The sequence below is a fragment of the Trypanosoma conorhini genome (assembly GCF_003719485.1).
Source record: "Trypanosoma conorhini strain 025E chromosome Unknown Tco_14.4_contig_00346, whole genome shotgun sequence".
NCBI lineage: Eukaryota > Euglenozoa > Kinetoplastea > Trypanosomatida > Trypanosomatidae > Trypanosoma > Trypanosoma conorhini.
Genome location: NW_021704424.1, coordinates 1 through 9,155, shown reverse-complemented (window position 1 = coordinate 9,155; position 9,155 = coordinate 1). Strand labels below are relative to the sequence as shown.

The window sequence follows — 9,155 nt, the reverse complement described above, 5'->3', positions numbered from 1 at the left end:
AGCCGCAAGAGCCCCGAGTACACGACGCTGCGGAAGCGCTGCAGGCCCGGCACCATCGCGATCATCCTCGCCGGCCGCTTCCGTGGCCGCCGTGCGGTGATCCTGAAGCAGCTCCCCGGTAACGGCCCGCTGGTTGTTTCCGGGCCGATGAAGTACAACGGCGTGCCGATCCGCCGCATCGACTCCCGCTACCTCATTGCGACCTCGACGAAGGTCGACGTGAAGGACGTGGACGTGAGCGGCATCACCGCCGACATCTTCGCGCGCCCGAAGCAGGAGAAGCGCGTCAAGTCGGAGGGGGAGTTCATGGGCGACAAGGCAAAGAAGGCCGCGGAGCGGAAAGGCGAAGAAGACGGCGAAGGCGGCCCCGAAGGGGACCGTCAGCGACGCCCGGGCGCAGCTGCAGAAGCAGGTGGACGCCGCGCTCATTGCGGCCATCAAGAAGGACCCGCTCGGCAAGGAAAAGGCCGGCTACCTTCACTCCGTCTTCACCATCAAGCCGGGTGATGCACCGCACCGCATGAACTGGTAAAAGCCCCATGCGGCGTGGATGTCTGGATTCCCGCTCCTTCACTTTTACGCGACTTGTCCCGACGCGTCCTTTTTTGTTTTGGTTTGTTTTTCATCTTTTTTTTTTTTCGTTTTCTTTCGTTTCTTTGGTTGGTGTGGGGTTGCCGCGCGCCGGACTTCGTCCGTCTTCGCCGCCCGTGCCCCCCGCCGGCGTTGGCGGTGGTTGTGAGGCGTGGCAGCAGCAGGACGTGGCGGTGTGAGGCGGCAGCGGCAACAACACACAAAACGAAGTAAAAAAAAAGAACAACGACGAATAACTGAGCGGCTCATCCCGATCTCGCTTTTTGCTGTCGTTGTTGCGTTGGCCGGCTCCTTCAGCGGCAACCGCCGCTGTGCCGCGGACGTGTAAGACGTGTCCTCCTGCAAGCAAAATGGCAATAACAATCTCTTTTGCTTCTCGCTCGCTCTCTCTCTCTCTCTCCTGCTGCTTTCTTGTGTTGCCGTCGTGGCGCCGCCGCCGTGCCGTGTGCGCCTGGGGATGGGGGGCATGTAAGCAGCAGCGAAGCGGCATTCTCCGCGTAACAGTTTAGTCAGTGCATCAAAACGCCATAGCGAGCGAGGAGTACGTGCGTGCACTACACACTTGCGTACATTTATTTATATACACATAGCTTGTCAGTAGTGGTAGGAAAAGGAAATAGGAATAAATTGCAGAAATGCCCTCGGCCCCGCTTGCAGGTGAGGTGGCGCGCTACAGCAGCCCCCTTTTTATGTATCGCCGCATCTTGAGGAATTCCGCGCCGAAGCCTGAGACCGTGTTTACGGCAAAGGACAACCGCAAGACGGCCTTTCACGTTGTGACGCAGCGACCAGGCTATGGAAACAATCCGTACGCCGTGAGCCGCTGGTACCTCAAGGAGAAGGTGCACAGCAGCAATAGAAATCGACTGGAGGGCTTGTACGAATGTGTGCTTTGTGCCTCCTGCACCGGAAGCTGCCCGCAGTATTGGTGGAACCGCGAGCACTTTCTCGGACCCGCCGTTCTCTTGCAGTCGTATCGCTGGTTGATTGAGCCGCTCGACCGCGATTATGACAGCCGTGTCAGCATGTTTGAGCATGGCTCCTTGGTGAACTTTTGCCACAACATCTTCAACTGCAGCATCACCTGCCCGAAGTTCCTTAACCCGGCGTACGCTGCGAAGGAAATTAAGCGCATGGGCTCGCCCGCAACACCGCGTGTGCCACCTCCACTGGACAAGCCGGCAATCACGAAATAGGCTGGTGAATAGGCATCCCTAGAAACAAGTGGAGGGTTGTGTGGGTTGTGGGTGTGTGGGCAAGAATGCATGCAGGGGATGCGGGGGTGTAGGTGGTTTGACCATAAACTTGCCCTTTCTTTCCTTGTTGTTGTTGTTTGTTTCTTTTGTTGTATGCCCCAATGAAGAAGACGCAAGGGTGGGTTACTCATTTTGCCCTGCTTCCTTTCACGCGTGCTTTTAGCACCACTCCACGCCGCCGCTTTCTCCCCACCCTCCAAACTTCTCTTTATTTATTTATTTATTTTTTGCTTTTCTTTTCTTTATTGGTGTGAGTTGGTATGAAAATTGCCTCTCGGGAAAATATGGGAATAAGTGTCGTCTTTGCTGTTGTTGTTTGTTTGTTTGTTTGTTTGTTTTTTACCATCTCTATCCCTCCCTATGCATGTGTGCGTCTGCACGTGTGTGTGTGTGTGTGTGTGTGTTTGCGCCTATGCGGCGTGTGTGGTAGTGGAAGATCAACGCAGAAGATACTGTGCTTGTAGCAGTGGTGGATGCTCTGGTTGCGTCTGTATTACAGTTTGATGGGGGGAGGGGGGGAGCGGGGGCGAATGCAAGTCTCTCTCTCTCTCTCTCTCTGTATATGTGTGTGTTTGCGTGGATGCCGCTGTCTAGTGCAGCAGCGGCGTGCATTTACGTCTCTGCCGGGCTGCTTTGCCGCCTATTTGTGCCTTCTCTGCTCCGTTTCACGCCACGCTTTGGGAGAAGCCGTAGGAAAAAGGAGCGAAGAGGAGGGGCGACCGTTGATGCACAAAACGCATGTTTCTTAGCTTTTCTGTTGAAGAGGACTCGGTGCGGCCGTTTATGCACCTGCTGCATACCGTCTCCAAGCAGGGCGAGGGGGTCTTCTTCGAGCCGCACCGGGACATGTTGCAGCTGCGTGTGGTGAACAGTACCCGCAGCACGCACATGCTCGTGACCATTGCCGCCTGCCACCTTAAGGGCTACCGCTACATCCATAGAAGTGCCGCGGCAGATTCCTCCGGGCAACCGGGCAGCGCACCAGCCGGGACAAGTTCGTCGCTCCACGACGAGGACGGGGAATTTTACTTGCTGCTCCCAACGAAGGCCCTCACCATGACGGTGCTACGCCAGTCGCAGGGACTGGGGAAGATGCACGTTCGCTACGACCCCAACTCGGCGTCCGTCATGGCCGCCTGTGACACACTGCAGTGGGAGTGTGTGTTGTCCTGCGGCACCACAAAAAGCTTTGCGCTTCCGCTGGCGGAAGGACGACCGGAGCGCGCCTTCTTTGCACCCGAGCGGTTTCTTTTTGATGCGTGTGGGGAGGCGTGGTTGTGGGGGGCGCTGCTTGGCTGGTTCCCCGCGTCACGGCCGCGGGTTGTGGTGCAGCCCCTCAAGTCGCGTCTTGAGCTGTGGGTTGTGGACAACGGTGAGGCGGACGCCACGGAAGGCGCCCACCCGCCGCTCGACGGCAGCAAAAGCGGCGGGGCGGAGACGAAGGTTGTGGCGTCGCAGGAGCACTTCCGCTTTATGCAGCTGCATGCGCCCCAAGACGACGAGCCGCACGGCGAATGGACAACGTCGTCGAGGGAAAATGGCGCCGTGGCGGAGGCACGTGCCTCCGCCACGGGATCGAATGGAGTGCTGCTGCCAGGTAAAATCATTGAACTGAAACCGTTCAAGCAGGTCTGCATGCTGGCGCATCAGCTCGGCTTGATGATTCGCGTGCGCACCGGGGGGGAGGGCCTCCCCGTTTTTGTGGAGGCCATCACGGCCCAGGCGGCTTCATTGGCAGCCAAAACTGCAGCTACCGATGCCACCACCACCACCACCGCCGCCGCCGCTGCTGCTGCTGTGCCTGTTTTTTCAGGCAACGGTGTTGCCGTTCTGCAGCAGAATACGTTTGGCAAACACTTACCGCCGGCGGATAACGCGTTTCAAGTAACCTTCTCCATGTACCTTGCGGCCTTTGACGTGCCGCAGCGGGCCATGGACGGCGGTGAGGGGCTTACGGCGACGAGTCGCCGCTCCATCAACTCCGTCACCACCGTAGCGGGCGAAGACCGCGGCGTCGCTGCGGCGGGTGGGACGCACGAGGCCGAGGCCCCGGTGGCCGCCACGTGCTTTGCGCCGCTCTCAGCGGGCGCGGCGCCGCCGTCGGGGAGCCCGCAGCAGACGCTCCCCACGATGACGGCGACCACAGCCCCGGGGCCCGACAGGCGCCCGACATGCGCCGCCAATGGGACGGAGCGTGTAAAGCATGGCGCCCCCTCGCCGCCCGGTGTGCTGGTGCCCGCGTCGCTCGGCCGGGGGTCGTCGGGTCTCCTGGACGGGCCCTCGCAGGTGAACGCGACTCCCTCGCGCGGCGGTGAACGCGCGCTTCCCTCCGCGGGCGGCGAGGTCGTGGTGGGGGCCACACCGGACGCCCCTGCCGATGCTGTGGCTGCTGCTTCTGTCGCCGGTGGCGGGGCCGTCACGCCGCGCAGAGGCGGCAAGCGCCCCCGTGGCGGCGAAACCGTCGACGGCGCATCCCCCCAGCAGACGATCGTCAGTTGTACCGCCGTCGCCCCCACCGCCACGTTGGCGGCGCAGTCCGCCTCGTTCGTGGCGCCCACGAACGTGTCTTCCAGCGACCGGACGCAGGCGGGCGTCCAGCAACGAGAGGAGGGGCCAACGCTCTCGGATTCGGCACGACCTTCGATGGGAACTCGGCTTCCGCTTGACTTTAACGCCTTTATGCAGGAGATTGCGGAGGAAGCGAAGGAGGAGGAGGAGGAGGAGGAGCCAAGCGAGGAGGACGAGGACTTGCAGCGTTTTCTTGACAGTTGCATATCGTTGTTTGTGCAACCGTCAACCCAGACGGCCCAGTCACAGTAGTCCACTCTTTTTTTCCCCCGTTTTGTGTATGTAGGGGGGTTTGCCGGACTTTCTTGCTCTGCCCCTTCATTCACCCACCTGCCGACCTAGTTGCACGCATCGCACTGCGCCGCGCTTACGCACAGAGAAGCGGAGGAGGAAGGAAAAGCGGGTAAAGCAAAACAAAACAATAAATAGGCAGCAACAACAGAAAAAGAAAAGGAATGGCGTTGCCTCCGAATACGTGCGCAGTCCCTTTTATCTCCTGTGGTGTCTGTGTTTGTGTGTTTTCTGTGGATGAATTGCCTTTATCTTCTCTCTCTCTCTCTCTCTCTCTCTCTCTCTGTGTGTGTGAGTAGCTTTGTCGGCGCAGCCCAATACCCTCTGAGGGGGGCTGATCGAGCAAGTAAGCACAAGGGAGATAAGGGAAACGAAGGGAGCGGCAACAGAGGCAAATGCACCAGGAGGGGGGCCCGCGAACGACCCTAGACGCCACGGTGCGGGATGACAATCCGTATAGCCGACTCATGGCGCTGCAGCGAATGGGCGTGGTAGACAACTATGAGGCCATCCGCCAAAAGTCTGTGGCGATTGTGGGCGCAGGCGGGGTGGGGAGTGTCGTGGCGGAGATGCTGACGCGCTGCGGCATCACAAAGATTTTGCTCTTTGACTACGACAAGGTGGAGCTCGCCAACATGAACCGCCTCTTTTACCGCCCCGAGCAGCAGGGCATGACGAAGGTGGAGGCGGCGAAGCAGACGCTGGAGAGCATCAACCCGGACACGGAGATTGTCCCCTACGCCTTTAGCATTACCGCCACCGAGCACTGGCAGGAGTTCGTGGACGCCCTCACGAAGCACGGCGGGGTGCAGCCAAACTCGCCTGTAGACCTGCTCCTCTGCTGCGTGGACAACTTTCAGGCCCGCCTCACGGTCAACTACGCCTGCCTGCTTCACCGCCTTCCCTGGATGGAGAGCGGCGTCGCGGAGAACGCCGTGAGCGGCCACATCCAGCTCCTGCTCCCGGGCGTGACCCCCTGCTACGAGTGCTGCCCCCCGCTGGTGGTGGCGACAGGAATGCCGGAGGCGAAGCGCGAGGGCGTCTGTGCGGCCTCGCTCCCCACCACCATGGGCATCGTGGCGGGATTCATGGCGCAGAACACGCTCAAGTATTTGCTGAACTTCGGCACGGTGAGCGAGTACGTCGGCTACGACGCGATGCGGGACCACTTCCCCTGCGTCGCCATTAAGGCAAACCCCGAGTGCCGCAACGAGACCTGCGTGAGACGGCAGCAGGAATACGCTGCGCGGCGTGCCACGATGGGCGACGCGGCCCACCCGCTGTATCAAGGGAGAAAACAAAGGGAGGAGCGGGCGGCGAAGGAGCGGGCGGCGGCGAAGGCGAAGGCGGCGGCGTCTGCGGCTGAGTGGGGAATCGTGGTGGAGGCGCAGGGGAAGGAGGACTTGGTGCTGCACGCGCCGCAGCCGGGCGGCGCAGACGACGTCGGTGTGGAGTACGCGTACAGCGACGGCGCCGGGAACGCGGCGAAGCACGCGGAGGAGGAGTTTGTGTCGACGGACGGCGGGGAGTCCCTTGAGGCGTTGATGGCAAAAATGAAGGCTCTGCAGCACTAACTAAAATCGTGACTCGCCTGTGGACACGTGTAAAAAGAAAATAAAGGAAGGGAAAATGACGTCAGCGCTTTTGCTTTCCCCTCCTCGCGCTTCCTCTCATTCCCGGTTGGGGTGTGTGTATGTGTGTACGGCGAGAGAAAGGGGAGACGAAAGAACGGCTTCGTGCAACTTCCCGTTCGTCGGTGAGGGCTGGTCGTCTGTGCATAACTGCAGCTGTGTGCTTGCCGCGCCCAATGGAAGGGCGGGTTGGCTTGTTTGGTTTTTCCTCTCCCTTTGGCTCCTTGCCGCCACTGCGTGGCTTTGCTTGAGTTCTCCTCCCCTGAATTTATGTTTCCTTTTTTTTCCTTTTTTTCTGGTGTGGGGGGGGGGTCTTTGTCGCTCCTTCGCCCCGCGGCGTTGGCGTCGCTGTCGCTTGCGCGGTTGGATGCAAGCGAAGAAGCAGAGGCGGAGGAGAGCGGGTTTTTTCTCCTGCTTCCTTCTCTCCGTGTGGTTTTGGCTTCCGGTGCTAAATACACGCAGACACATACATACCTGCCTACCGTCGTGCGTCACAGTTCCAGGCCGAGGGGAGGGAACGAGAGGCGGGCTCGCGCAATGGCCGGAGAGGAGCCTCTCAAGGAAATCCCGGGCGAGTGTCCCACGCCGGGCGAACTCGGCCACGCCGGCTGGGCCGTTCTGCACACCGCCGCCGCCGTGTACCCGTACAAGCCCTCTGCGCTGCAGCAGGAGGCGTTTGGCGCCTTCCTACACAGCTGGTCGCACGTGTACGCCTGCAGTCACTGCGGCTACCACATGCGGCGCTACTTGAAGCGCAACCCGCCGGTGGTCACGGATAAGTTGGCCCTCAACCGCTACCTGTGCGAGTTTCACAACACCGTGAACAGGAGTGTGCGGAAGCCGGTCTACGACTGCGACCCCATGACGGTCCTCCGCCGCTGGCACCCGACGTTTCCCGAGATGGAGGACCAGCCGACGATCGAGGAGCAGATTGCGCAGCAGCAGCGACTGGACCAGGCAGAAGCGCAGAAACGGCAGGAGGAGGAGCTGCAACAGAGGCAGACACACACCGCGGCCCGCGCGGACGGCGCATCCTCGCAGGAGCGTCTGGTGGCTCGCTGGCGCTCCGACGGCAGGGAAACTCAGAACAACGCAGGAAACAGCAAGAACAACGGCGGCGGGGTGGGGGCGTTTGCGTCGGGGTGGGGCGCCGCCTCGCGTCAGGAGGAAAAGGTGGAAGGCGCAGCGGCAAAGGAGGCGGCGGTCCCGGTGGCGGAGAGCCGCCAAAGGCGGTGGTGGCCCTTTGGAAATAACGCTGCTGCTGCCACCACTAAAGGCCCCTCCTCCACGCCCCCGACGCCGAGCAGCGTGGCCGGCGGCAACGTGGATGACGACGAGGCCGATGTGATGGCCGTCCTGAAGCGCCTCAAAGCCTGCTTGGTGTACTGCCCGGACAAGGACAAGAAGCCTCCCGCAGCGTAGTAGCTTTTTTTTTTCTGCCCACTACGACCATGCTGAATACGCGGAATACGCTTCTTTGCGCCATCGCGGCAGGTGGAGGCAAAGGCGCCACCCATGTGTAACGTCATCTATGCAGGTCATTCCTGCTCCACAACCCATTCCAGTTGGATGGAGACGCGGGGCGAGGAGGTAACGGCAGAGCGGCGGCTTCTGCGCTTGTACGTCTTGCTCCCTCCGTTACTTTGGGCACTTTCTTTTTTTTTCTTTTTTATGATTGGGACGTTTTACGTGCATTCCTTCCCAATGCGAAATGGCAACTGGGCGAGATGTGTGACGTCAGCCAGCATTGTGCGCCTGCGCGGTGAATGTGCTGGTGTGTCGAAAGGTGTGGTGGGGAGCTCGAGCCTGACTCGACGAAGCGGCCGCTAAGAAACATAAAGGGCACGCAATTATTTAACGGCACGAGCGCTACTATTTGTTCTGAGCATATGTGTGTGTGTGTGTGTGTGTGTAATAGGGGTATCGCATTATTATTACTATTATTATTATTACGGTTGGTATTACTGTTGTTGCCCTCGTGTCTGCTTGGAGGCGCCGCGCGAAAGAGAAGGAGCAGAAGAAAAGAGGGGGATGCGCGAGTGGGCGACGCAAAAGGCGACAGTCCACAGTGGCGGGAAGTGCGTCTCGATGGGCGTGCCCGTTGCGTCGCAATCAACCGGCGGTGCTGCTGCTGCTGCTGCGGATTGCCCCCCCAGTTTTTGTCTGCGCCGCCGGAGCCTTCGCCCTCCCCCCCTCCCTCCTCCCTGCGTGCGTGCGCGTGCGTGTGCCCTTCGCAGCCGAGCCGCCCTTTGACTTTTCTGCATCTCCTGCTGCTGCTGCTGTTCCACCCCCCCACCCCCACCACACACACACACCCACCCGCACGCACGCACACGTGTAGAGCAAGAGAGAGAAGCAAGTAACGGGTTGCGCCGGCGAAGAAGAAAGCAAGAACGGCAATGGGGCCTCTCTCCAAGAAGCGCATGATCGTCCGTGATGGCGTGTTTTACGCCGAGCTGTTTGAGTTCCTCAAGCGCGAGCTCGCCGACGACGGCTTCGCTGGCGTGGAGCACCGCATCACGTCCACCCGCACCGAAATCGTCATCCGTGCCACAAAGACGCGCGAGGTGCTCGGGGAGAAGGGCCGCCGCATCCGCGAGCTCACGGCGTGCCTGCAGCAGCGCTTTCACTACAAGGAGGGCAAGCTGCAGCTGTACGCCGAGCGCGTCGAGGTGCGTGGCCTCTCCGCCATGGCGCAGGCGGAGTCACTCCGCTTTAAGCTGCTGAGCAACCTGCAGGTGCGCCGCGCCGCCATGGGCATCCGTCCGCCACGTGATGGAGTGCGGCGCCGAAGGGGTGTGAGGTGACGGTGGGCGGC

At 60.7% G+C, this 9,155-nt stretch overlaps 7 protein-coding genes across 7 annotated transcripts, besides 14 other annotated features; all 7 read left to right on the top strand.

The window, feature by feature from the left end:
- Tco025E_05705 (60S ribosomal protein L6) lies at window positions 1-507 on the top strand (the record flags this gene model as incomplete). Its single annotated transcript, XM_029372598.1, has 1 exon — window positions 1-507. A coding segment is annotated over one exon (507 nt), but the record flags the coding sequence as incomplete, so codon positions are not given.
- A 96-nt stretch (window positions 508-603) lies between these two features.
- Window positions 604-662: a microsatellite.
- A 292-nt stretch (window positions 663-954) lies between these two features.
- Window positions 955-991: a sequence feature (GA-rich).
- A 235-nt stretch (window positions 992-1,226) lies between these two features.
- Window positions 1,227-1,787, top strand: Tco025E_05704 (succinate dehydrogenase; the record flags this gene model as incomplete). Its single annotated transcript, XM_029372597.1, has 1 exon — window positions 1,227-1,787. The coding sequence occupies one exon, from the start codon at window positions 1,227-1,229 to the stop codon at window positions 1,785-1,787; it is 561 nt and encodes a 186-aa protein (XP_029227383.1).
- Window positions 1,788-1,911: 124 nt separating this feature from the next.
- Window positions 1,912-1,940: a microsatellite.
- A 108-nt stretch (window positions 1,941-2,048) lies between these two features.
- Window positions 2,049-2,094: a sequence feature (A-rich).
- Window positions 2,095-2,159: 65 nt separating this feature from the next.
- Window positions 2,160-2,185: a microsatellite.
- A 27-nt stretch (window positions 2,186-2,212) lies between these two features.
- Window positions 2,213-2,273: a microsatellite.
- A 111-nt stretch (window positions 2,274-2,384) lies between these two features.
- Window positions 2,385-2,405: a microsatellite.
- Window positions 2,406-2,585: 180 nt separating this feature from the next.
- On the top strand, window positions 2,586-4,667 carry Tco025E_05703 (uncharacterized protein; the record flags this gene model as incomplete). Its single annotated transcript, XM_029372596.1, has 1 exon — window positions 2,586-4,667. The coding sequence occupies one exon, from the start codon at window positions 2,586-2,588 to the stop codon at window positions 4,665-4,667; it is 2,082 nt and encodes a 693-aa protein (XP_029227382.1).
- Window positions 4,668-4,960: 293 nt separating this feature from the next.
- Window positions 4,961-4,991: a microsatellite.
- Window positions 4,992-5,101: 110 nt separating this feature from the next.
- Tco025E_05702 (putative NAD/FAD dependent dehydrogenase) lies at window positions 5,102-6,280 on the top strand (the record flags this gene model as incomplete). The annotated part of the gene is made up of 1 exon (XM_029372595.1): window positions 5,102-6,280. One exon carries the CDS (start codon window positions 5,102-5,104, stop codon window positions 6,278-6,280), a length of 1,179 nt encoding a protein of 392 aa, XP_029227381.1.
- Window positions 6,281-6,874: 594 nt separating this feature from the next.
- Tco025E_05701 (putative 2Fe-2S iron-sulfur cluster binding domain containing protein) lies at window positions 6,875-7,759 on the top strand (the record flags this gene model as incomplete). Its single annotated transcript, XM_029372594.1, has 1 exon — window positions 6,875-7,759. One exon carries the CDS (start codon window positions 6,875-6,877, stop codon window positions 7,757-7,759), a length of 885 nt encoding a protein of 294 aa, XP_029227380.1.
- Window positions 7,760-7,852: 93 nt separating this feature from the next.
- On the top strand, window positions 7,853-8,167 carry Tco025E_05700 (uncharacterized protein; the record flags this gene model as incomplete). Its single annotated transcript, XM_029372593.1, has 1 exon — window positions 7,853-8,167. One exon carries the CDS (start codon window positions 7,853-7,855, stop codon window positions 8,165-8,167), a length of 315 nt encoding a protein of 104 aa, XP_029227379.1.
- Window positions 8,168-8,227: 60 nt separating this feature from the next.
- Window positions 8,228-8,250: a microsatellite.
- A 14-nt stretch (window positions 8,251-8,264) lies between these two features.
- Window positions 8,265-8,289: a microsatellite.
- Window positions 8,290-8,460: 171 nt separating this feature from the next.
- Window positions 8,461-8,478: a microsatellite.
- A 42-nt stretch (window positions 8,479-8,520) lies between these two features.
- Window positions 8,521-8,543: a microsatellite.
- Window positions 8,544-8,595: 52 nt separating this feature from the next.
- Window positions 8,596-8,619: a microsatellite.
- A 3-nt stretch (window positions 8,620-8,622) lies between these two features.
- Window positions 8,623-8,672: a microsatellite.
- Window positions 8,673-8,736: 64 nt separating this feature from the next.
- Window positions 8,737-9,144, top strand: Tco025E_05699 (40S ribosomal protein S3; the record flags this gene model as incomplete). Its single annotated transcript, XM_029372592.1, has 1 exon — window positions 8,737-9,144. One exon carries the CDS (start codon window positions 8,737-8,739, stop codon window positions 9,142-9,144), a length of 408 nt encoding a protein of 135 aa, XP_029227378.1.
- Between the last annotated feature and the right edge of the window lie 11 nt (window positions 9,145-9,155).